Source organism: Pectinophora gossypiella, chromosome 27 (assembly GCF_024362695.1).
Source record: "Pectinophora gossypiella chromosome 27, ilPecGoss1.1, whole genome shotgun sequence".
Lineage (NCBI taxonomy): Eukaryota > Metazoa > Arthropoda > Insecta > Lepidoptera > Gelechiidae > Pectinophora > Pectinophora gossypiella.
Window position 1 is genome coordinate 5,019,755 of NC_065430.1, and position 26,166 is coordinate 5,045,920.

The following is a 26,166-nucleotide window of genomic DNA, read 5'->3' on the forward strand; positions in this document are numbered from 1 at the left end:
GCATCCTTTACAGGGATAGAGGGTTCTCACAGAAACAGACCCGCGTTACGCTGTACGGTCACGAGTATTAATACGAATATGTCGTGGCCAGATCTTAGAATTGATCATTTCATGGAATGGGCTGCCGGCGTCGGTGTTTCCTGTATCTTATAACCTGGGGTCCTTTAAATCACGGGTGACTAGGCATTTTCTGGGTAAGCTCGTTCCAACGTCGATCTCTTCTTCTCCTTGTCGAAGAAGGAAGTCAAGAGCAAACCCATCTTAATTAAAAAAATATATAATAAAAATAAAATTTATTTCTCACTCACAATTACAACTCACAGTGAACATGTTTGTATTGTGAGAGAGACTGGTGTCCATACTAGATGGAATGCCCGTGTTACGGATCACCAGGCTCTCTTCCTCCCTATTTTCATAGTACATGGCAAGGCATTGTTATAGAAATGGGTGAATATCAAAATTTCAAGTTTGGTGGCGAAATTTCATACAATACAATACACTTTATTACACCAAAATAAAAAGAAATAATTACAAAAAGTTTCGTAGTATCACTTTTTCGAGAAAAATTGGGTTCCGACATGAAAAAGATCCAAAAGGATCGTCGGTTCCGACATGAAAAAGGATTGCCCAATTTTTTGGGTGGGTTTATTTTTGGGAGGACCCAATTTTTCACGAAAAAATGATATGACAGTTCGCCATCGAACTTGGCACATTTTGATATTCACCCAAATAGACCCTTTAAAATTACAGCTATAGGTGTGGGTGTGTGTTTTAATCCTACGACGCGAAGTGTCTTGGGATCGGGAGCTGACAGCAGCTTCCACTAACAACTGCTCGTGTGTGTGAAATGGTCTTATTTCATGAAATATAATATCATTCGTTGGCCACATCATGTAGTTTGGCCAGATAAACATAAAACGTTGAACAATTTGAGCACTAAATGCATGATTACTTCATGATACGGCCAAACGTTGGCAATCGCATCGTAAAATTAGTAACATTATCCACCGGAGCCTATTACAAAATAAAATTAAAATGGTTTGGAGAAATTAGCAACATTGTAATACATATTTACAAATAAAACTAATAAATATTATGTACATACTTTAATTGGTAAAATAACATGGAATTAATAACTAAAAAAATTCATTGGCGACATAATGAGGCACTTTCCAGGGTTCCTCAGATACAATATAGATGGAGCTGTACAGATTTTTCTTCGTTTCTAACCTTTTAAGTTCATCGACACATTAACTCGATTACTACTTACTTAATGTATTGCAGATTGCATTAACTACTTGGCCGGTCTAATGGTGTGTTGAGTATGAGTAATCTGACATCAGCGTTCATCAATGATCCGTCGTGATTCATAAGCCATGTCAGGGGCTTTTGGCAGATCAATACAATAGCAATCCTGACACCAGGGTTGCTGAGGTTGGTCACATGTTGTTAGAACTCCAATACCAAGCGTGGTTGTGGGTTGTGGCTCTGCCTACCCTAATAAGAATTAGACGCGTAAGTAATAGCAAAAATGACAGATTTTGACTATCACTCGTCACTTTCTTCATCTTTTGCTCTTCTTACCGCTCTTCCTTTCACTGTCACTACCTTTTTCACTGTCTGCCCTTTTGTCACAGTCTGTCCCGTTGTCACAGTCTGTCCCGTTGTCACAGTCTGTCCCGTTGTCACAGTCAGCCCCTTCGTCACAGTCTGTCCCGTTGTCACAGTCAGCCCTTTTGTCACAGTCTGTCCCGTTGTCACAGTCAGCCCTTTTGTCACAGTCAGCCCTTTTGTCACAGTCAGCCCTTTTGTCACAGTCAGCCCCTTTGTCACTTCTTTCTCCACAATCATTTCTTGTTTTTCCTCCCTTCCTACATCCTTATCAACATCTTTCACGATCACCAGGACAGCGGAATCATTCGTTGTTGTATGCGTCTTGCAATGCTTTTGCAGGTAAGTTTTCGACGCGAACTTCCTGTCACATACATTGCAAGTGTACCCCTTCCCTTCATGCCAATCTTCGTGATTCTTTAACTCGTATTTCATGTGGAATGTCTTCGAACACTTTTTGCACTTAAACTTCTTTTCCCTTTCCTGATGTTTTAGCTTCAAATGTTTTACATAATACGGCCGCCATGTGAACGTCATGTCGCACAATTCGCATTTTATCGACTTTGTCTTCTCCATATGCGCTGATAGGACGTGTAAATGTCTCAAGTACTCTCTGGGAAACGATTCAGTGCAGAATTTGCAACGAAACTTCGTCCCGAGAAGGTGAACCCGCTCGAAATGCCTTCGTCTATACTTTCTTAAGGTGAAAACTCTGTCGCAATCCGGACAGGGGAATCTTTGGGTACTGTGTGTCTCTGTGTGTGTTTTCAACCGAGTCTTCGACAGGTAAGTCTCACCACATTCTCCGCAGATGTAATTGTCGTAGTGAGCGTTCATATGGGCGTCCAATTTGTGGAAATGCGGTGAGCTTTCATTACACAGAGCACATTCAATGTCTTCTTTCAAGACGTACGGTATAGCTTTGGTGTAGGCCTCGTCCAAAACCACACCATGAGTCTCTTGCAAATGACGGAACATTGCGTTCCAATTTTCTATGGGAGATTCACATTCAGTGCAATGCAGGTTTTCTATGTCAAACTTAACCACTTCTTTCGTGGGTTTGAAAAATGTTTCGATGTCGAGTCGATCTTCCTTGTGGTAAGTTCGAGTGTGATTCCGTAGTAAGACAGGGTCCTCGAACGACGGGCCTTCTTTCGAGCAATACGCGCAGTAGAAAGTACTGATACTACTCTTAAAAGGTATTGCGTTGGTGTAGGTTAATATCGCTCGAAGTTCCTCATTGAACTTGGCTTGTTTCGACTCGTCTGAAATTAATTAAATGAATTTAGCATGGAGAACATATGGGGGTGTTTTCTCGATGAAATTACTCGTAGAATCCACCCTTAAAGTTTGTCGGGTCCAAAAAACTACACACTATATAAGTCTTCATTTTAGTAATTGTCTTTGTTGTTAATGTTTTATATATATGATGTAGTAGTACTTAATAAATAAGGGGCTTTTTGGCGGGAACGGGACAGTTGCTTTCTTCATTGAATAATCTAAATAATTAATACGAAGTGGTGTTTTGTGGTTAATGATCGCATTAAGTTGGTCGGAAGACATTCGCAAGTGTTATTATATCGGAGTATTCAATAAACAAAGTGTATCTGTCTATTTTCGCTTTGTGCCAAGAAGCCACTTCATAACTCGAAAGTTTATGCGGACTTTTGAGTTAATTAGTTTGGGGTTCGGAGTAGGAGTCTACTCCGAGAGTGGGGGCTTAGGTTTCACCATCATCATTCATCACCTTTCATCATTTCATTAATCATCAAGAAAAAAAATACGTAAGACATGGCTGTATGGGCATAGTTCCCTTTGCCTTACCCTTCGGGGAAAACCAAAACAAAAAAAAAGTTAATAAATAAATAACCACAACCAAAGGCCTCTGGTTGTCTTCTTGAATTCCAAGACTGTACAAGTCAAATACTTACTGGGTTCATCTTCCTTTTCCCTCAGTTTGGCTCTCAGCGTCTTGATAGGTATGTCGTACTGAATTGAGGCTTCGTTCCTGGTCATCTGGTTGGTGAGAACCATCTCCATAGCAGTGTTTAAGTCCTCATTCATATACTTTTCGTGGGCCTTAACGTGTTCACCCCGCTTGCGTTTCTTTGGCAGGCTCGGTTTCTTGCCTAGTACTATTCGAGCTGTGGAAAATATGTAAATTTTAAATAAGTTTAAAGAAATCTTTATTCTCAATAAGAATACAAATTCACTTACTTGAGAACTTAAAAACTAAGTATACGTACAAAAGCATTTTGAGGGTATATGATAAATAAGAGCTACAATAACACATTTTTATACGAATATGGCATAGCTTGAATCACCAGTGTATTCTGACTTGAGACATTGCGTTCGCAGCATATTTAAATCACGCGGACACATTCCAATATAAACTGGTTGCCCGGTTGGTACAGAGAGTAGTATCATGGATGTCTTAAACTGCGATTTGTTAGATATGGCTACTACTGTAGCTATTTAATTTTACACTTATTATAAATGGTGTACTTGCTAGATAGAACGGAATCTACAAGCCGTGGTTGCCCAGTTGGTAGAACGCTTGCCTCTCACTTTGAGGTCGCAGGATCGAGTACAGCACAGGGCAAAACTAATGATTGTCGAAATTGTTTTCGAATTCATGTTTGGATCATATATGCCACGTGCTCAGGGGTGAAGGAAAACATCGTGAGGAAAACCCACATTACAGAGAAATGCAGTTTTCGGTGGTTAGGTAAGCGGACTCTGTGAAAACAACTAAAGGAACTATTTAAATTCAACAAAAACACAAATTTAAGAGGGCACTCACTGAAACTGTACAAGCCTCCATGTGCAAGCAACCCCAGAAAACATTTTCTTCCCAACCGCGTAGTGGACTCATGGAATAAGCTTCCAGAGTCAGTGATCAGTGCACCATCAGTGAACTCATTTAAGAATAGACTTGACGAACATTATAAAAAAACAAAAACCCAAGTGCAGTGACGTACACGCATCAGCTTATGCTGCTAGTGTACCAGGGTCCGCTTATCATCCCCCTAGCATTATCCCGACAATGCTAAGGGGATGATTGTGAAGGGAATCTAAAAGGAAAAAGGGGAACGGGACGATCAAGAAGAGCTTATATGGAACAGATTAATGAAAAGGTGAATGTCGTGTCTTATGAGGAAGTGAAAGATAGCCTTTGATAGACAAGAATGGAGAATGCTACACCGACAAGAGCGTAGCTCTTATGATAGTGATGAACATAACATAAACAGCCTATATACGACCCACTGCTGGGCACAGCCTCCTTTCAATCAACCAGAGGCGGTATGTAGCATACTCCACTACGCTGCTCCACTGCGGGTTGGTGGTGTTTTTACGGCTAATAGCCAGGCCCAACAGCTTAATGTGCCATCCCAAGCGCGGAATCATCTTATTTTTTCGGACAATCAGTTGATCCAAGTCTGCAATGTCCTTACCGAACAAAGGACAGTCTCACAAAGTGATTTCGACAATGTCCCAATCGGGAATCGAAGACCTCCAAAGACCACAGACGCTGTTTCCTCACCTTCATCATCGTCCTCTAAATATTCCACTTGCATCTCATCTTCATCTGGTAGATGCTCATCCTGTGAATCCTCGACCTGTCTCTCCTCCAACCATTCATTTTTCACATGTTCATATACTTTGTAGTCTGAGTTGTCATCCCTTTCATCATCAGACGCCTTCATACCTGGATAATACAAAATGCTTCATTAACATAACATGAATATCATGGAGGGATCTTCTATTGTGTGGATTGTGAGGTGGATTACCAACCCCATCAACCCTATCAACCCTGGTGTCAGGGTTACTATTGAGCCGCCAAAGACCCCTGACGTGACTCATGTAACGACTGCTTACATCAGTACGTAGCAATCGGGACCAACAGCTTAACATGCCTTCCGAAGCTCGGATCATCTTACTTTCAGACAAACAGGTGATCAGCCTTTAATGTCCTAACTAATGATCACTCCACCTCACAAACCATACGATAGAAGAAGAAGACTGTGACAAAAGGTATGATGGTGAAAAGAAGAACTGTGACGAAGGGAGTCAGTGACAATAGGTATGACAGTGAAAGGGAGGACTGTGACTAAGGGAGACAGTGGCCCCGATTCCTGCAGACACCGCCTAATTTTATTTTCAGTTATATCCGTCATTTTCATATCCGTCGAAAAGGAAAGGGACGGATGATTCACAGCTCTTAATTTTAGGAAGAATGAGTGAATGAATGAATAACCCGGGCGAATCAAAAGGTACGTCGCTGGTATGCAATCCGTTTGACGTGCTGTCTACTTAACTGTGTCGGGTTATTGACGGATGTAAAATTTTTAGACGGTTGGTTTAGATTTGTGCTTAAAATTGACGTGTGTTCCATAAATTTTATGCTTGTCGATTACCCGTCCCTTTCCTTTCCGGCGGATAAGAAAATGACAGATATAACTTAAAATAAAATTAGATGGTATTTACAGGAATTAGCACCAGTGACAAAAGGTACGATGGTAAAAAGGAGGACTGTGACGAAGGGAGACAGTGAAAAAAGGTACGATGGTAAAAAGGACGACTGTGACGAAGGGAGGCAGTGACAAAAGGTATGATGGTAAAAAGGGAGACAGTGACAAAAGGTATGATGATGAAAAGGAGGGCTCAGCCATAAATAATAAAAAATGTGAAGTAATAGGGAGGAGTGTACTGAACTATAATCTCTCTCAGTGGAGGGATATAATAGATAATAAACACAAAATGTGTAAAAATAGGCAAAATATATTTTGTACCTTACATACATACATATTTTCTCGCCTATTTTCCACCAGGGTAGAGAGACTAAGAAATTTCATTGGTTTTGAACCTCACATATTTCTCTTGCTTCGTCCACATTCAACATACACATGTAAACTATGTTTTGTGTGTGTTATTGCGAACTCAAAGAATTTGTCTTTGAAGAATGGAGAATGCTCCAACGAAAAGGGGCTTTTAAATTAATGATGGTGATGGTGGTGCGGCCAGTTTAATGGGTAGCTTTGAGCCGGAAGCGGTCCAGGGTTGGCTTTTAGAGTAGGTAGTTTTGGACAAAGCCTGGTGTGGTTTTGTTTTTGTTTAGTGACGAAGCTTGTGCGGATTTTATTATGTATAAATTCTGATTACTAAATAAAGAGATGTTATGTAAAAAAAATAATTACGGTGATTGTGTACAAATAAATAAAAAGAAAAACAGTGGACTGCCTACCAGCAACCTCATCCAGGATCTCTTTGGCAAAGATAACCTCCTTTCTGAAGGACAATGCGTCGCGTAACTTCTTGATACACGATTCACAGATCTGCTCTGTATACTCCTTCGATTCTTGCCACTGGAGATGTAGAGGTTAATTTTTATATTATAATAAATAAACATGTTTAACATTTACGCTTCGGCTCACCAAAAATAAGAGAAACACAAGAGTAGTTCAGAGTAGTCTCCCACAAAATTCTTATAAAAATCTCCAATCAATCAACCAATAAAAAAAAACAATTTTCTTTTTTTATTGGTGTAAATTCCCGCTGCGCCACTGCTGCTTTTGGTGTATTGAAGCATTTAATGTTCATAAAAGTACAGACTTAAGAAACATCAGGTGAGATTGTGGTCAAACCCGAGGCCTATATTACCTATTTTTTTATTAAAGTATAAGGTAAAGTATATTTTTTTAAAGTAATATTTTTTTTAATATTAATTAATGCATTCCCTACCAGACAATTTTAAATAAGTAAGGCATGCTGCACTAAAGTTTAATTAACCTATTGATCATATTAATATCTTTACTGATGATTAAAATCACGACCTAAGAAGCTCGTAACATACGCATAAACGAATGGACAGCGTAGTAAACATAAGACCATAAGAATTCCGTCTATGCCAAAGGAAACCATAAAACTCTAATAATTATTTTCTTAAAACATAACCTCAAAAATGAACAAATGTAAATAACATTTAAGCTTACAACATCTTTAATCAGTTAAGATATTAAAAAAATTGGCGTCTATTAGACACCCATAACCCACCCCTTCTACATATAAGAAAATAAAAAAAAATCTGACTTTCCAAAAGAAATTCTGCTATGTCCATGACTGGTACAAAATCTATGAATTTTTTCCCAATAAGTCCCAACTCATAGTGCCCCCTTAGGTACACTCCAACCTATATGTATGCTATAACTTTTTACAGCCATGAAAAGTAATAATTTACTTACTGATAAAGCAAAACAATCGTTCAACATTTCTCCGAATATTTCTGCCCCTCCGTCGTCAACGTATTGAACCCACATATGTCTCAACTCCCCATCCCCATCTTGAAGGCAACACTTGCATTTTTCGAAATACTTCATTATCGCATGCTATTCTTTGTAATTTTACATGAAAAAGCTAAAAAGACGCAATTTTTACAAACTAGACGCCATTTTCAGTTTACATGACATGAATTTGTCATGATGACAGTGACACATTTATTGACAGTTGGACGAAGTTGCCAGCTTCTAAAACCAAATACCCTGAAAACCCTAGTGTGCGGCGGGCCGTCCCCAAAAAACCATTATTTATTAGAATAACTCTCCGTCCCGCACGAAGTCGTATCAGGCACCGGCCACACTCCCTCTGGCTCTTACTTTAGTCTTATAATGGCCGTAAGCTAAGAAGTAAGTGGGAGAGTCTAGGCTCTCATTAATAATAATAAAAAACTTAAATTCTCTTTGCTCGCTTTGTATTTCTGTGTCGTCAGAATCCCGATGATACTTCTTCTTGTCGTTTCGATGGCATTCAGATTTTTTCAGCCCAGTATTCCGCCACTCGGACAGCATCCTCGGTGGCATTCATCACCCCTCTCGCGTGCAGGTATCAGGTATTAATGATACTTACGGCGGCAATTCCCCCATTCCTACAGGTACCTCCTAATTTTAAGTTATACCCGGCTTTTTCTTATCTGCTGAAAAAGGAAGGGATGGGTAATCGAGAGACATTATATGGAACAAACGTCAATTTAAGGCAGACATTTTAAAAACCCTTCCAAAATTTTATATTGGCCAATAACCCGACAGACTTAAGTTGACGCGTCAAACGGGTTGCATATGAGCGAGAAGCCTATTTTATTTGCCCGGGTTATTCATTCCTTCGCGGCGGGCGGGACAGCCAAAATCTATTTAATGGAGAAAATGAGAATACACCAATTATAAAAATATTTTTTATTATTGTACAGGTAACATAGCTAGATTACACGTAGGTAATGTAATTAATGATTCTGAGAATACTGAATGATAATAGCACTATATAATTATTGCTTTCCGATAACATTTAGGCAAGTTGAAAACAATTTATTATAACGTCACCTGCAGGCTTAGCACCGTAAGCGCGCGACTCTTTCTCGCCTCGACATACGTCACTCTCTCACAGTACTGCACAGAGAGAGATAGATGATCTCTGTCGCGGCGAGAAAGAGTCGCGTGCTTACGGTGTTAAGCTCGCAGACCTTCGTGTGGGTTATAAGGTCAATGGCCTCGCCAGCCCTGGTGTCTCATTATCAGGAATTTTTAGGCCACCAGAGGCCAATAAGGTTCATGTAATCACTACGTAATGACGGTTCTTTTATCAACTTTAATATAAAGTCTTATTATATTAGGTATTTTATAAATTCTACCACTTAAACTTAAGCCGCGTTTCCACTTGGCAACATTTGGCGCGCAACATGTTGAAAGTTAGCGCGGAACTTTTGTTTAACAACGTTGTCTGTCTACGCATCTAATACACGTCTGCTGTCGACAATGTGAGGAACTAGTGTTGATACAAGGAATAAAAATAAAATTGTTGTTCAAAATTCTAGATTAAGTAAATTAAATTCATCTTTTTTGGGGTTATGTATACGTTTTTACAATAAAATACCAGATAATATTTTAAATTTGTCAGAGAACGAATTTAAAGCTCACGTGAAGCTTACTTTATGTAAAAAAGCCTATTATAAGATTAATGATTACCTAAATGATAAAAATGTCTGGTATTGAATGTGTTCCTCTAGTTATTAAATAACTTGTAATGTACCCTCATTGATTTAAAAGATGTGTTGCTGTTGCAGTTTCTTGTCATTTCTTCTCCTCAGCCATAACACCTTACGAAATGACGTAAATTCAAAAATGTTACATTGACCTTCAACAAGTTTATCCATGATAATTACGTTGAATGAATGATTCTGATTCTGTTGCGCGTCACGTCTCTATTCGACAACAATTGATGCTCAACTTACGATGATCTCTAAACAAACAAAAGAGAAGTGACGGTGACGGAGTTATACCACGAAGCCCTATGCGGAAGCTGTACCGTGTGTATAGTGAATAAATTAGTTTCTTGGACTCGGAGAGTTTTCTTCCAATCCCGAAACGCACTTCCGTAACATTACGATGCCAAAGTGGGAACAACGTGAACTTACTTTTATATGCGCAAATGTCAAATTGCAATATTGCTTTCTTAGATGAATTGCTTCGATGTGGCCTTTTAACTCCCCTGCATGATGATTATTGCATACTAAACTCAACATGGTGCGTCTTAATATGACCTTTTAGGCTACATTTCTGCACAAACGCCTGCCCACAAACGGCACACGCGAACCTCCTGTCATTATTATGTATTCTCATGTGTTCTTTTAAAGTCTTCTTCCGCGCATACGATTTTTTACACACAGCACACTCGAAAATCCTTGCCCCGTTGTGTTTGATCATGTGTACTCTTAACTCGTTATTCGTAAAACATGTATAAGAACACATTTCACACTGATAGTCCCGTTCTTCAAGATGGTCCCTCTTCATGTGCCTCGATAATGTATACCTGTGGACAAAATATTTTTTTCAACGACGGATTTTCCAGGCTACTTTTCCCAAAAACAATATAGAAGCTTTTGTACAGATGTAACGTAACAATGGCCCCGATTCCTGCAGACACCTCCTAATTTTACTTTAAGTTATACCTGTCATTTTCTTATCCGCCGAAAAGGAAAGGGACGGATGATTGACAGCTCTTAATTTTAGGAAGAATGAGAATCTTTTGAAAAGGGTTGACGTGTGCTGTCAACTTTATTCTGTCAGGTTATTGGCCAATGTAAAATTTTTAGACGGTTGTTTTAGATTTGTGCTTAAAATTGACGTGTGGATAAATTTTATGCTTGTCGATTACCCGTCCCTTTCCTTTTCGGTGGATAAGAAAATGACATATAACTTAAAATAAAATTAGATGGTATTTACAGGAATTAGCACCAATGACCTATTTTCTCATTGTCTGCGTACATAATTCATCCCCCTAGCATTATCCCGTTTTCCATAGGGTTCCGCTAACCTAACCTGAAGATTTGACAGGTCCGGTTTTTTTACAGAAGCGACTGCCTGTCTGACCTTCCCACCCGCGAAGGGAAAACCAGCCCAATGCAGGTTAGGTCACATACCGCCAATGCATTTCTCGAGAATGTGGGTTTCCTCCACCGTTGAGCACGTGATAATTATTTATGATTCAAACATGAATTTGAAAAACAAATTCGACAATCATTTTCCGTTAAAACTAAAATAAAAGAGTTTTATATGAAAAACATAAAACATGAGGTATAAGTTTTGCTCATCAGTCGAGTTGTGTACTCAAACTGACTTGAACTGTTTTCTTCTAGAGGTATATTAGGTATGCGATGTTGCAGATACCCGTTTGTAAGTTTGAATTGTATAACGCATAATAGGTTATTGTAAGTTATATCGGTGTGTGTGTGTGTGTGACGAGATATTGTGCTCACGCTGCGTACCTACACTCAACTTATTGTTGATCTTGGTTAATAATACTTCTTTGTACGTCACGCCAGTGATGATGGCTAGTCCACGTTCAAATGGCCCTCCATTTTGGTGGACAGTAAATTGTATTAGATTAAGGTTGTTATTTTTATTTAATAAAAGAAAAAAAAAAAAAAAAAAAAATTATTCTCTAATTACCTGCGATCGAAGCTCTTGTCGCATACATTGCATTTGTACTGAAGAGGCGCCATTCCGTGCACGGCGACCATATGCTTCTGCCTCGTGAAGTATTCCGAAAACCTCTCCGGACACTTTGAACACTTGAAACGTTTCACTAACTTATGCACTGCGTCCGTATGATTCTTTAACTTTTGCTGAGTCGTGAACACTTTTTTGCACACTTCACACGGAAAAGTCCCTTCAATATGCATACTTTTAATATGAACTTTCAGTCTGTATTTTGTCACAAAGCCCGTACCACAATCCTTGCACACATAATTCCTATAATGAACGTTCATATGTCGCTCTATAGAACCAAACGTCTCGAAACGGAACCCACAGATTTGGCACTCAAACGTGTTGGTTTCCGACAGTTTAAAAGGTATAACTCTATCGGTGAACTCTTGCAAGTAATCCTTCTTGTGTGTTTTGATCAAATGTGACTTCAGTTCGCTGATACTATTTATGCTTTCCCCGCAAATTGCGCATTTGAGATCAGTTATATCGACGTAGATAACAAGGCTTTCCACTCCGTACGTTGATAGCAATTTTCTGAGCTCACTTTTCTTGTGCGATTTCTGTTGGTGCTCCTTCATCTTGTCCACGTTGTCGAAGGTACTCCGGCAGTAGAAGCAAGGGAAACCCGTCCTGTTTTTGCTCTTAAAAGGGGTCAAGTTAGAGTGGTCTAGCAGGGTAAGAGCATTGGCTATCTGAGCAGACTTCTCTGAGACGAAACCGTGTCTCGATGGTTCCGTCCTGCTGTTCAATTCGGAGTCTTTTAGAATTTTCTCGATTGATTTTCCTTTGACGACTTTACCTGCAAAAATATGTTGACTATTTATTACAAACGACCCACCTCCGCTTGATTGAGGGGAGGCCTTTACCCAGCAGTGGGATGTGTAGAGGCTGTTTATGTTATGTTAAATTCAAAAATATCTTTATTCAGTAGGTAACATAGTTACACTTTGAATCGTCAATTTTTACATAACGAACGTCTCATCCGCCTAAAACTACTGCAGCTTTTCACAACCTGTATAGCCGGGGAAAAGAAGCTGCAAGAAAAACCTCGGCACAGGGCCCTAGACGTTCTTTAAAAAAATAAACATAAAATATTGTTATACAATTGAGTAATTTAGCTGCCTAATATCAGTTCTCAGACAGTTAATCCCATGCATTCATATCTTCTAAATAATCACTAACTTTATAATAACCTTTTTTGTAAAGTTTTTGTTTAACTACTGTCTTAAAACAATTGAAAGGCAAATTCTAAATGTCAATGGGAATCTTATTGTAAAAACGTATACATTGCCCCTTAAAATACTTAGTAATCTTATGTAATCGAGTAACTTGTAAAGCAAGTTTATTTTTATTCCGGATATACTAACAATGTGCCGATCGCTATTTTTTGCAAATAATCCTATATGTTTACATATATTAAGTTTTTTGTTACATATATTAAGTTTTCAAAGATGTATTGTGATGCCAAAGTTAAAATATTAATTTCTTTAAATTTATTTCTAAGTGACATCTTGGGTCCCAATTTGTAAATCGCCCGAATGGCTCGCTTTTGCAGAACAAAAATGCTGTTCACATCTGCAGCATGACCGCACGTTATATTAATGCTGATTCCAGTATACACAATCTAAATTTATTTTAAGTTATACCTGTCATTTTCTTACCCGCCGAAAAGGAAAGGGACGGGCAATCGACAGGCATCAAATTTATGGAACACACAATTTTAGACAGAAATTTAGAAAACCCTCCCAAAATTTTATATCAGCCAACAATACGACAGAATTAAGTTGACAGCACACGTGAAACGGGTTGCATAAATGATTATGAGATGCCTAAGTTCAAAATTCGCCCGGGTTATTAATTCATTTTAAAATTAATGTACAGAAATGTAGAATGACGGACCGGAACAACACGTTTTGCTGTCTCGCTCTTACATTAGTTTACCTACCATATATTTTTTTATTTATTTATTTTATATAATTATTTTTTTTATTTTTTTTGTTTGTGTAAACTAGTCACCTTACTGACCTCTAAGCAGTTCCATATGTCTGGCGAACCCCGGACAAATGTCATATAATGCTTCTGTGGTTGCCGGCAGCCGTAGACTGCGTCGTGAGAAGCGAGCGAGCAGGTCCGCCTCGCCTTCTATTAGGTCCAGGTCCAAATTGTTTCGGTCGTTGTCGGGTGGTGGCTCTGTAGGGATGTCATAGACAGCTTTTTATTTGTTAAACTTGATCACACCCTAAACGGTGAACGAAAATAAACATGGAAGCATACCTGTGGATCAAAAATGAGGCGACGGTTATGAGTTAGCTTTAATATGTCACTATGACCTTTATTGCTGTGATATAAAGGTATAAATCGACGCGCGCCTTTTGCCGCTTACCGGTTGGTTGTTGGCTCACAGCTACACACACGTACGCACGCACGCACGCACACACGCACACACGCACACACGCACGCACGCACACACGCACGCACGCACACACAGTTCACAGGTGGGTCTTGACCCAGGGCTCTTAAATGGCTGTGATTTTAAGATGAAAGACCCAGGGGTTTTGGTTTTTTTTTTTTTTGGGTGGGGGGGGGGGGGGGGTAATCTAGTTACGAATTGATGCGGGGCGGAGTTACTCAGTGTTCTGAATGTAATATTAATCTTTATTATGTGTCAAAAAAATAGCATAAAGAATTTGTTTTTTAAATTTACTTATTTATGGAAATCTTTTATTCCTCCTTTTCCCATTCCTCTTCCATTCATAAACCTTTCACATACATACGCGAATCCTCATTCACAAAATCCATTCATACTTTCTTATGTTGCTCCCTACCTCTACATCAAAAGCAAAAGAGATATTTGAATAAATAGAATTTCAGTTGGGTACCAGTTGGAATGTCAACATCCATAGCATCGTCGGCATGGTCGTCCTCAAGCTCATCATCTAGTGGTTCCAACTTGACATCAACTGAAGACAGCTCTGACTTGATGTCCAGCTCTGCATCTAGTACTGAAAGGCCAATTCGATTATTTTTATTTTTATTTATACAATGGTGCTAATTCCTGCAGACGTCATCTAATTTTATTTTAAGTTATACCTGTCATTTTCTTACCCGCCCAAAAGGAAAGGGGTAATCGACAGGTATAAAATTTATGCCACACGCGTCAAATTTAAAAAACCCGCTTACAAAGTTTTTGTTATGGTGCCACAAACTTTGAGAGATGATTCAGACCATGATTCTGAGTTGATATTGAGTAGAATTACCTGTCGGAAAAAATATGAAAATCGTGTTTTCTTTAATTATTTTCAGTTCCATACTTTTGTGATGGAAAATTCCACTTGATACTAACTCAGAATCATCTGAATCATCCCTCCAAGATTTCGTTATGATGTCACTAACACCCTGTATTATGATTATGATTTCGGTTTCTTTTTGTAATAAAAAAAATAAAATAAAAATATTTTTTATTAGTTTTTTTGTTTTCCGTGTGGTTTCTGTCCTGTGTTAAATGTAATGTGCATGTCTGTGTCTGTGGTGTCCGAAAATAGTAAATGTTTCTTTCTTTCTTAAGTTGCGAGCAAGTTGTCTTCTTTATTTGTGATTATTTGTAATATAAGTAATTGTGGTTCTGATTACCTTATTGGGGATTACCGGTGTGAGTTTAGATGTATATACGGGTATAAAAAACTAAAAGGATAGCAAGTATACATACCATTAACAAATAAGGTGTCCTTATGGTCATCAACCTTATTTAGCAGTTGTCTTTCGGTGTCTGTCACCAATTTTTTGAACTCATTCGCATCCTCCAGTCGGGAGATACATGATTTACAGATCAGAGTGCTGAGTTTAGGACTAGTGGACAGCTGAAAATAGAAAAACAGATAAATGTTTGTCAATAAATTATAAAATAAAGTATTGATAATAATAATAATATCTTAAAATAATATATTATTTATAAAGGTATATACAGCATTAGTGTAACCTAATGCGCTGTATGATGAGAAAACAATATATAAAATAAAATATGAAAAAATAAAAAATACAAACAGAAAAATAGCCCTATAAATAACATGAAAAACACTAAAATTACAATTATAAAATTAAAAGGTAAACTATCACACAAAAGAATAAAAAAAATAATAGAAAAAAAACAGTAAATCATCGGTAAATCTTCCCGCAAAAAGCCAAGCACTCTCTTCATACACTCCATCATCATGTTTGTTTATAAATAATTTCAAAACTTACAAATAAATTGAAACAATCCAAAAATATGTCGTGGAACACTTCTCGACTTCCGTTTTTATATTGGCCCTTCATTATGTCTTTGTGATATCCATCTTTTAAACAACATCTACACTGCCCAAATACTGTCGCCTTGTTTCTTGACTCCATTTTATTTAATAATACACTTTGTTAAAGAATAAAATAACAATTCGTTCAACCATTGATGTTGATGCATTAAAATTACGCTGGTTACTATGGCTCCAACTCGATCGAAAGTAACTCGAATTTAGTTTATTATCTTTATGGTAGATATTTAACAATTTACACATAAAATGTGAAAAACGAGATTTAAGAAAGGTAATAATTTAGTTTTAGATGCTATTTAATACATATTTCCTAAATTAAATGCTTACTCTTCATACATCCATACATTATAGGTACACACGTTTATAGCGAGATTAAAACGAGTTAGAAATATATAGTAACACTAATTTGACATTTATAGTGTTGTACAAAAATGGTTATAAACCATTTTTCTTATAATCGATCGATTATATAAACAAATACTTATTTTTAATAAAGCGCCATCTAGCGACGAGTAGAAGAACTAGAATGTTACGTTTTTGTAGCACAATAATTATCTTCATTGATAGTTAACACTATTTTCTTTCCATATATTTTTGTCTTTGTTGGACAACTTTAAAATGCAATTACTATGAGAAATAAGCAATACAAGTTGAAATTTGCGAAAAAATAAAAACATTAAAATTTTGACTGTATCTATTTAATATTTTTTGTAAATAATATAGAAAATAAATGGATGAAGAGAACTTGAAAAGCTGGGCAGCGCAACCCGATGTGTGCCGCTGTTGTTTGTCTTCAAGTGGGACGTGGGATTTGACCGCCTTATACGTAACTAATCTCGGAATAAAGGAAATATTTGCAGACATTCTACAGGAATGTTATGGGATTACTGTGAGTTCTTGCTATTTCCTTTTATTCCAAATTATATAGAATTATATTTATTTATATAGCAATATATTTGATGCGATTAATAAAAGCAATTATTTAAATTATAAAAATAAGACAAGTCTCAATTTTACATAAATATCTATTCAACTTGTAGAACTCATGTATTAGATATGTCTGCTTGTTAAAATTAAGTTCTGTGCAATAAAAAGTATTTGACTTGATTATTACCGTTGTATCATATTTTTATGTTATTTTAATAATCTTATAAACTTAGTTTTATTTTTCTATTTTTCAGCTCTCCTATTTATCAGAATGGGGTCCAAGCCACCTCATATGCAACCTGTGCGTCGGACATCTTAGAGACGCGAGCGCATTTCGCAAACGAGTTTTGAAGGCTGAAGAGTGTTTCGTAGAATACTTCACTAAGAAACAATGTAGGTAATTGTATTAAGTATTTACTATACTCAAAGGTTGCCTGGAAGAAATTGCTACTTAGCTATAAGGCCTCCTATTATACTCTTTCTACTTCTCTTTAAAATAGCGTCCAAACTGTGTTAATAGTAAATTATTTTATTCATAATGTAGATAGTATAAGTTTGTTCCCTCAAATTAAGACATTATATCTGTTCGAATAAAGTGCAATATCGGTTGTGACATAATGCGCCGCGGATACTTTTTTACAGAAATTGGTTGTCTATATAAAATTATATTATTTCAAGGGGGGGTTAAAAAAGCCACATTAAAGCAATTCATCTAGAAAAGCAATATTGCTATTTGACATTTGTTTACTTATTTTTATATGCGCAAATGTCAAATTGCAATATAGCTTTTTTAGATGAATTGCTTCTATGTGGGCTTTTTAACCCCCCAGTACCTTAGATAATATATCTTTTATGATGTTCATATTCGCACGATATTTGCAAATATGTTATATCACTATGCTGCTCAACTGTGGCGACGCGATGCTCATAGATTTCTAATTAAACATATTTTTATTGATAAAGTAAATATAATTAGAAACTTATAATAAAATTACAATTAATTAAATTATTGCACAAAAAATGCAGGTCACTCTGAAATACCGCCCCTTTCGTACCTGGTTCAAAGGTGCGTATTATACCGGCGTTACCGCGCACTATTGCCAAAAAAACCTGTTGAGCCAGGAACGAGCCGGCGCGGGTATCAGTACCGCGACCTCCTCAACACGCGAATGAAATCCTTAGCCTCTGAACACCACACACCCGAAGTCTAAAGGAACAAAATCGTGGGTCCGCGTTAGGTTCCCATATTGCTATTTATACCTACGACTCCCAGCTTCAAATAGCGGTTGGTTGTAGATAAGAAAGAAAGAAAGAAAGTATTTATTATTAGAGGACACCACAGTTTGTTACTACAAACAGTAGGGGAAAAAAAAATATTACACAAAATCACAATTATTAACAAAAACGTAAAAGAAACAGAAAAATAATAATAAAATACAAAATATTGGTCGTAACAGTCATGTGGCGGTGGTGGACGTCCTCAATAAATGGACCTCGCTCAGCATAAGCCGCGGCGTGAGCCACGACGCTGGTATTCTGCGGGCCCAGACGAGTGAAGCATGGACATCGTGTTCCATACTTATTACTTATTAGATTAAAAACTTCATAATTTTATTTTCATTTTGCAGCTCAGACAACAGTGAAACTTGAATTGGGAAACGACTCGGAATGTTGTAATGATCACTTGGAATTGGAAGATACAAGTGTAGGTGAGAATCAAAATGTCTTCAAGGCAGCGGCGTAGCGTGGGTGTCGGCCGCCCGGGGCGGAAGACAATTTTGCCGCCCTTTTGTTTAGATATTTTACAGATTATTAGTAAAGTACAAAAAAAACAGCCAAATCGGTCAAGCCGTTTTTATGTTATGTCGTGACAACGGAAAACGGGATTCATTTTTATATATATTATAGATTGTGAAATTTTGCCGCCCCCTAAAAAGTGCCGCCCGGGGCTGGCCGCCCCTGCCGCCCCCACTACGCTACGCCGCTGCTTCAAGGTCCATATTCCATCCGATAACAAGCTTCTCTCGCGTGGGTTGTGACTGACGTGAGGACAGTGATATACGGCATCAACCCAGGTGTGTCTGACCTAGAAATCGTATTCTTGCGAAATTCAAAAATATTTTTTTTTTTAAATTGGCTTACGTATTCAGCGCTTTTTGAACGTCAAAAATTAAATTATATACTGGCCCCGATTCCTGCACACACCTCCAAATTTTATTTTAAATTATACCCGTCATTTTCTTTTCGGCGAATAAGAAAAGGGACGGATGACTGTCAACGAGTTAAATTTAAAACGAATGAATAACCCGCGCGAATAAAATAGGCATCTCGCTGGTATGCAATCCGTTTGACGTGCTGTTTACTTAACAGTCGATTACATAAGATCACTAAATCTTTTAAGGGGCAATGTATAGGTACGTTTTTACAATAAGATTCCCATTGACATTCAGAATCTGCCTTTCAACTGTTTTAAGACAGTAGTTAAACAGAAACTTTACAAAAAAGGTTATAATAAAGTTAGTGATTATTTAGAAGATATGAATGCATGGGATTAACTGTCTGAGAACTGATATTAGACAGCTAAATTACTCAATTGTATACCAATATTTTATGTTTATTTTTATTTTTTTAAAGAACGTCTAGGGCCCTGTGCCGAGGTTTTTCTTGCAGCTTCTTTTCCCCGGCTATACAGGTGTGAGAAGCTGCAGTAATTTTAGGCGGATGAGACGTTCGTTATGTAAACATTGACGATTCAAAGTGTAACTATGTTACCTACTGAATAAAGATATTTTTGAATTTTGAATTTTATCATTATGGTTTTTAGGGTTTGCGCCCAGTTAATGGCAATAGGCTCGCCCTGTATTACATGGGACGTAAAGATACCTGGCTAGGAGTGCGTGTATAAACTACACACTCCTGCCTACCCCTTCGGAGGTGCAGGCGTGATGCTATCTTATGTTATTTTTTCAGTGGAAGAAAACCACAGTATATTAAAGACTGAAACCGATCCTCAACAGGAACAAACAATAAAACCAGAAAATGAAAACTGTATTGGAAAGAGTAAGAAAGCATTAAAATCGAGGCGAAAGAAAAAGGAAGATTCGGATTATGATTCAGACGTACCCATAGCAGAGTTGACGAAGAGAAAACAACATCCAGATAATATTGAGGAGAATTTACAATGCGAGATAATCTTAAAGGATAGCGAATCAGCGGTTAAAGACATTAAACACAAAGGTAAGTTTTAAATAACTCGCTCAGTACAGTCATGGGCAATATAACGTACCCACTTTAGGACTCTGTCGCACTAACATATTTGACATTTAGTGAGACTTACAGTTCAATTTGTCAAAAAAGTTAATGCGACATGGTACCAAAGTGTATACATATTAATGCTCGTGACCGTACGTCGCTTCTGTGCTGTTCTGAGTGCAAATAAAAAATACAGGACAAGTTTAGCTGCTTGTCAGCCCGATCATGTCGTAAAATCCGACAGAGGGATTGTGTATTGCATTCTAATAATGATATTATGAAAATTTGTTGTAAATATAACTATTAGTTCATTTAGAGTAAGATTAGATTAATAATGGCCCATCGGGGCAGGAATCGTCCTGCAGACACCTCCTAATTTTACTTAAGTTATACCTGTCATCTTATTCGCCGAAAAGGAAAGGGACGGATGATTGACAGTCGTAAATATTAGGAAGAATGAGTAAATGAATGAATAATCTGGGCGAATTAAAAGTATCTCGCTGGTATGCAAACCGTTTGACGTGTGCTGTCAACATAATTCTGTCGGGTTATTGGCCAATGTAAAATTTTTAGACGGTTGTTTTAGATTTGTGCTTAAAATTGACGTGCGTTCCATAAATTTTATGCCTGTCGATTACTCGTCCCTTTCCTTTTCGGCGGATAAGAAAATGACAGGTATAACTTAAAATAAAATTAGATGGTGTTTACAGGAATTAGCACCAATAATTACCTATTGTATGTCAGAATATGACTGAATGTGCTGAGTCATAATATTAACTTCCATCACTATGTATGACCACATTTACAATAAATTTTATTTCATTTCCTTTCTAACATGATGAACAAATTGTTGTGGGTGATAGGCTGATACCTTGTGACCATAAGGTTCATTATGTCGACCTTAGGGGTTCATATCAAATGGGCCCCAAAGGGTATCCGCGCGGTTGTGTGCAATTGCGTTCCCGTATCCCCGCCACACGGCGGCAAGGAGGAACACCGTTGAGTTTTAGTGGGTATACCGGGTGGTGACACCCGGGGAGTCCCACATAATATAGTAGGCGTAACGCATTTCCTAACGGAAAAAAAAGGACTTCATATCAACAGTAGCTGCAAGTTGTCTTTCATTACGTGGTCATGAGTTTATGTATGTAAAGATATAAAGTGTCATTTTTGAGAATGGAATTTTGAGTCTGCCCGCATCTCCAGCTTATAACGGTCAATTAATTAGTGAATTTATTTTGAAGTAACCTTACAAGGTAGGAAAGTGTGGAGTGTCAATATTCTCATCATTTTACATACTCTAGAAGCTTTTTGAATATTATTTTTAGTTCGTTTTGCACATAAACACAAGTTCACGACTTGGGGTAGTGAGAGGTAGATCCATCACAAGATGAACTAAGTGATAGTGGCAGAAGCGCCAATGCGCCGTGAAAATTCCCTCACAATCAATGTCCAATGTGTGTCAATTAATGTCCTTTTGAAATCCAATCTCTATTATGTCATTTTATTGTTTTCTACCCCCTTCATCAGAGGCTGTTCATGTTATGTTTTGATACTGTCGCTTTATCAGCCCCTGCCCTGACTTTTATTTTTCTTTTTAGGACCACAACTCGTGGTGCCGAAAGTTTGCATCAAGCAGATATCCGAAAGAAAACGCGTCATGTTGACTTGTGAGATCGTCCTTAGTGACACCACCGCATGCCCGTTCAGACACCACAAAAGCTGGTTCAAATGCTTCTTTTGCACAGAAGAGTTCATGGACATAATCTCCTTGAGATCCCATCAGGCGGGAACCCACCAAGACATAGAAGCCGAACTACGTAAAATGAAACGTTACCCGCGTTCTTTGCAAATTGAAATTTCGAATTTAGAATGCCGCCATTGCCATGTCAGTTTGACAGATGTGGATACTATGCGGCGCCATTTTGAATCCGTCCACAATAAGACTATTTATAACGAGTGTATTGCGGATTACAAAATTAATTGCAGTCCTTATACTTGTCACTTGTGTAAACAGGAATTTCACGTGTTCAGAACATTAACTACTCATTTGAACGAGCACTATGCTAACTGCATTTGCGACGTTTGCGGGCGTTCGTTTATAAACTCTAAACGTCTTAAAGTACATAAGAGGACGCATGAAAATGGTAATTTTCCTTGTACAGAATGTGGCAAGATACTTAAAACTAAGACTTCACGATCTAACCACGTGGAAAGTGCTCATTCTAAGCGAGTTGTCAAGTGCCAAATATGTTTCAAGCCTATGAAACATTACAACGACAGGATTAAACATATGTCTGAGGTGCACAACATAACGCATATGTTTAAGTGCAACATATGTTCTAAAGAGTATAATATTAAGCATTATTTGGCGACGCATATGCGCCAGACACATGGGAATAAGAATAAGAAGTGTTTGGAATGCGGGATGGCGTTTATTACCAACCACGGATTGAAAAAGCACATGTCGAAACATACGGGAGTGAAACCGCATAAATGTGGTGTGTGTGGGAAAGGATATGCGAGGAGTTACACTTTGAGAGAGCATATGCGAGCCCACGAGGGCGATAGACGGTTCTTGACCGAGTAATGTGTTATGTGGGTAGTTTGAAAAGGGGCCAGTAACTTTAGTTCGAATGTCCCCTTTTTAAACCCTTTTTGAAACCGTTCGTCGGTAAAGGATGGGTTCGATACAAAGTTGACTCGGAAGAATGATCGTTTGTTAAAAACATAATTCGAAAAATATTTCAGTCGAATAAGCATTCATCGAACTACTAGTACTACTACTAGTGGGATAGCGCAAGGAAGAAGAAGAAGAAGCATTCATCGAACTACTGACATTCGAACTAAAGTTACTGACCCTTTGAAAAGTCGGACCTAAACCTCTGTTTCTCCGTGCGGTAATATTTTCGTTATATTTAAAGGCTGAAGACGTTAAATGTTAATTTTTGATTTTAACAACATAACATAAGCTCAAGAGTATATCCCATTTGGTGTAGTCAGAGGTACATCTATCGCAAGATGAACTAAGTACCCACACCTCTCTTTTTTTAATGTATAATTAATAATTATTGACACTCTACTCTTCCATTTTCTATTGCTGTCGCGGTTGTAGGTGACCTAGCGGCGTAGCGTGGGTGTCGGCCGCCCGGGGCGGAAGACAATTTTGCCGCCCTTTTATTTAGATATTTCAATTTAAAATATGCAAAATTAAATGTATATTTTTCAATCTTTCTGAGAGATTTTCTTAATATTTTTTTCCGTAAGAACCTTGTACAGATTATTAGTAAACTACAAAAAAAAAACAGCCAGATCGGTCAAGCCGTTTTAATGTTATGTCGTGACAAAGGAAAACGGGTTTCATTTTTATATATATTATAGATTATAGATAGTGAAATTTTGCCGCCCGGGGCGGGCCGTCCCTGCCGCCCCCACTACGCTACGCCGCTGAGGTGATACCTTAACTCAGTAAAATATATTTATTTTTACTTATAGAACAATTTGATTCCAGGAAAGCTGAGCAAAAAAGAAATTCAAAAAAATGCAAAGCTGTCTTCTGAAAGCTATATAGATAACGAACAGATACGTTCAAACATATGTCTCGTTTTAAAACATTCTTCTATAGTTCCTTTTAAGTATTCAAAGAACTACAAGTACGTTTGCCTGTATTGCAGCCAATCTTACTTGTTCTTCGATAAATTGAAAGACCACGTCAAGGAAAAACACGAAGAAATAACTGATAAAGAAATTTTGACAAGTTTGAAAACTCCTAAAGATTTAGTCAAAGCTGATGTAAGTGAAATCAAGTGTAAAAATTGCCAAGAAGTGTTCAAAAGTATAGATGATTTAATTGAACATCTAGTAGAGACTCATAAGAAAAAGTATTATCAAACGCTGAGAGTAAAACCGTCTTATGGAGTGTTAGGATTCGATTTAAGCTCGGAGAAGTTTACTTGCCATATATGCAGCACGGAATTTAGATTTTTCAAAAACCTGTCAATTCATATGAATGAGCACAGCAGCCATTATATATGTCACGTGTGCGGCAAAAAGTTTGTGTCCGACCATAGATTACAAACGCACGTAACAACTCACAAAACCACAGACAATAAATGTAGATTTTGCGGCAAAGGCTTTCATAGCGCGTCGGCGCGAAACTATCACATTAGAAAAGACCATAAAGTTACAAAACTGAAATGTTCGGAATGTGACGAGGTTTTCGACCAGTACCATCAGCGGTTGAGACATTTGGTTGAAGTACACAAGTTGAAAAAGCCGGATTTTCGTTGCGAAATTTGCTCTAAAGATTTCGCAAGCTCAGGAGGTCTCCGAGCCCATGTCAGATACTCGCATTTAAGAAGTAAAGAATTTCCGTGTGATATTTGTGGTAAAGTTTTTGTTTATAAATGGATCTGGCAAAGGCATCTAGACGTACATACGGGTACGAAGAACTATGAATGTAAATTCTGTAATAAAAGGTTTGGTAAGCCTTACACATTAAGAGTACATTTAAGGATCCACTTAAACGATAAAAGATTCACCTGTAACATTTGCAATGCCGCGTTCGTACAGAAATGTAGCTTGAAGAATCACTTTAGGGTACATCACCCTGATGCTGTTAATACTTTATCGTAATTTAACCCACGCGTGGTTGTATTACGTTCCTTCAAAATTGATCAACTATTCGGACAGGGACGAAAGATATACTAGAGGACTGCCAATCGCCGTAGAAGAGATCGTAACCCGTTATTAAAATGTTTTTAAATGTACTATTTTTTCGACAAATGAGGAAGTCCTAGTAAGAGTAAGGGAAAAGAGACAAATACTGAGAATTATTGAGGATAGAAGAGGCAAGATGATTGGACACCTAATAAGACACGACGAATTTATTAAAAACATCATAGAAGGAAAGCTAGAAGGAAAGAGAGGAAGGGGAAGACCAAGAAGAGCTTACATGGAACAGATTAAAGAAAAGGTTAACGTCGTGTCTTATAGGGATGTCCAGGAATTGGCCTTTGATAGACTGGAATGGAAAATGCTAACCGACAAGAGCGTGTCTCTTAAATTGATGATGATGATAGTTTGGACTCTTAGTCATCATCCTCCTACCCGATAATATACCACCTATTTAACACCCCTTCTCTTGTGAGTTTGCCTGAGCACAGGTGATTGCTATAAAACATTGATTTTTGGGTGTTGTGATGTTTGTAATGCCATTTGTGTAAAAATATTTTCGTTATAAATTGTATTGTGCCATTTATTCGAAGTGTTCAACACTTGATTTTGTACTACGTACTACTTTATGATACTCATTATGTTAATTACTTAACAAATAAAATTATTTAAATACATTTTTTTGTAATGTTTATTGTTATATTTTTTTGTTTATTGTTAACAGCCTCCGTGGTCTAGTGGTTAGAGCGTTGGGATCACGATCTGGAGGTCCGGGTTCGATTCCCGATGGGGGCATTGATGAAATCACTTTGTGACATTGTCCTTTATTTGGTAAGGACTTTACAGGCTTGAATCACCTGATTGTCTGAAAAAATAAGATGATTCCGTGCTTCCGCGGGCACTTTAAGCCGTTGGTCCGGCTATTAGCTGTTAAAATACCTCCACCGACCCGCAGTGGAGCAGCGTGGTGGAGTATTCTCCATACCCCCTCCGGTTGATTGAGGGGAGGCCTGTGCTCAGTAGTGAAGAATGAAATGTGAGAATCAGGTCCAAATTATGATGGTAGGGAGTACTATTTCATACGAGTTTATTGACATTAGTTACAAACTGAAGTATGCAAGCGTTCCCTAGATAATAGGTATTTTCAAAACGTCAAGCCAGCGGGATCAAAGAACTGCCTTTATAACTTTGGAACAGTTGAAGTACTAATTTCGGTATTTTGCAGGGGGTGAGTACTATTTCGGTACTATTTTTTGGCGTTTAAATCAAAGCGAAAGACCTTGTCGTTAACTCTCGCCAAATTTCGCTCACCGTCAAGCTAGCAAGTGCAATAAAACATGGCTATAAATCCAGAACCGTGATGG

At 37.8% G+C, this 26,166-nt stretch overlaps 3 protein-coding genes across 5 annotated transcripts; 1 reads left to right on the forward strand and 2 right to left on the reverse strand.

The window, feature by feature from the left end:
• Window positions 1-1,091: 1,091 nt before the first annotated feature.
• On the reverse strand, window positions 1,092-8,066 carry LOC126378858 (zinc finger protein 197-like). The gene is made up of 5 exons (XM_050027330.1): window positions 7,854-8,066; window positions 6,857-6,977; window positions 5,156-5,320; window positions 3,543-3,755; window positions 1,092-2,876 (listed from the first exon to the last, which is right to left on the reverse strand). The coding sequence occupies exons 1-5, from the start codon at window positions 7,986-7,988 to the stop codon at window positions 1,549-1,551; spliced, it is 1,962 nt and encodes a 653-aa protein (XP_049883287.1). The 5' UTR covers window positions 7,989-8,066; the 3' UTR covers window positions 1,092-1,548.
• A 752-nt stretch (window positions 8,067-8,818) lies between these two features.
• Window positions 8,819-16,101, reverse strand: LOC126378875 (zinc finger protein 718-like). Its single transcript, XM_050027364.1, has 6 exons — window positions 15,885-16,101; window positions 15,352-15,502; window positions 14,525-14,647; window positions 13,671-13,835; window positions 11,607-12,444; window positions 8,819-10,467 (listed from the first exon to the last, which is right to left on the reverse strand). The coding sequence occupies exons 1-6, from the start codon at window positions 16,029-16,031 to the stop codon at window positions 10,158-10,160; spliced, it is 1,734 nt and encodes a 577-aa protein (XP_049883321.1). The 5' UTR covers window positions 16,032-16,101; the 3' UTR covers window positions 8,819-10,157.
• Window positions 16,102-16,597: 496 nt separating this feature from the next.
• Window positions 16,598-25,496, forward strand: LOC126378871 (PR domain zinc finger protein 5-like). Of its 3 annotated transcripts, XM_050027358.1 has the most exons (6): window positions 16,598-16,838; window positions 17,131-17,269; window positions 18,505-18,585; window positions 19,847-20,113; window positions 21,730-22,726; window positions 23,640-23,770. In XM_050027358.1, the coding sequence occupies exons 1-5, from the start codon at window positions 16,680-16,682 to the stop codon at window positions 22,716-22,718; spliced, it is 1,635 nt and encodes a 544-aa protein (XP_049883315.1). In that variant the 5' UTR covers window positions 16,598-16,679; the 3' UTR covers window positions 22,719-22,726; window positions 23,640-23,770. The 3 variants fall into 3 exon arrangements, with proteins under 3 accessions (XP_049883315.1, XP_049883313.1, XP_049883314.1); XM_050027356.1 differs by lacking the exon at window positions 21,730-22,726 and having other exon boundaries at window positions 23,640-25,496; XM_050027357.1 differs by having other exon boundaries at window positions 21,730-23,782.
• The last annotated feature ends 670 nt before the right edge of the window (window positions 25,497-26,166 follow it).

Excerpts from the sequence above, each read along its gene's own strand:
- LOC126378858 (XM_050027330.1), bottom strand. The coding sequence starts at position 7,988 with ATGAAGTATTTCGAAAAATGCAAGTGTTGCCTTCAAGATGGGGATGGG. Across the intron at positions 3,756-5,155 it reads TTTAGAGGACGATGATGAAG|CTCGAATAGTACTAGGCAAG; the intron begins GTGAGGAAACAG and ends TATTTTCCACAG. Across the intron at positions 2,877-3,542 it reads GGAAAAGGAAGATGAACCCA|ACGAGTCGAAACAAGCCAAG; the intron begins GTAAGTATTTGA and ends AATTAATTTCAG.
- LOC126378871 (XM_050027356.1), top strand. The coding sequence starts at position 16,680 with ATGGATGAAGAGAACTTGAAAAGCTGGGCAGCGCAACCCGATGTGTGC. Across the intron at positions 17,270-18,504 it reads ATACTTCACTAAGAAACAAT|CTCAGACAACAGTGAAACTT; the intron begins GTAGGTAATTGT and ends TTCATTTTGCAG. Across the intron at positions 18,586-19,846 it reads ATTGGAAGATACAAGTGTAG|TGGAAGAAAACCACAGTATA; the intron begins GTGAGAATCAAA and ends TTATTTTTTCAG.
- LOC126378875 (XM_050027364.1), bottom strand. The coding sequence starts at position 16,031 with ATGGAGTCAAGAAACAAGGCGACAGTATTTGGGCAGTGTAGATGTTGT. Across the intron at positions 14,648-15,351 it reads GGACACCTTATTTGTTAATG|TACTAGATGCAGAGCTGGAC; the intron begins GTATGTATACTT and ends TTGGCCTTTCAG. Across the intron at positions 10,468-11,606 it reads GACAAGAGCTTCGATCGCAG|GTATACATTATCGAGGCACA; the intron begins GTAATTAGAGAA and ends TTTTGTCCACAG.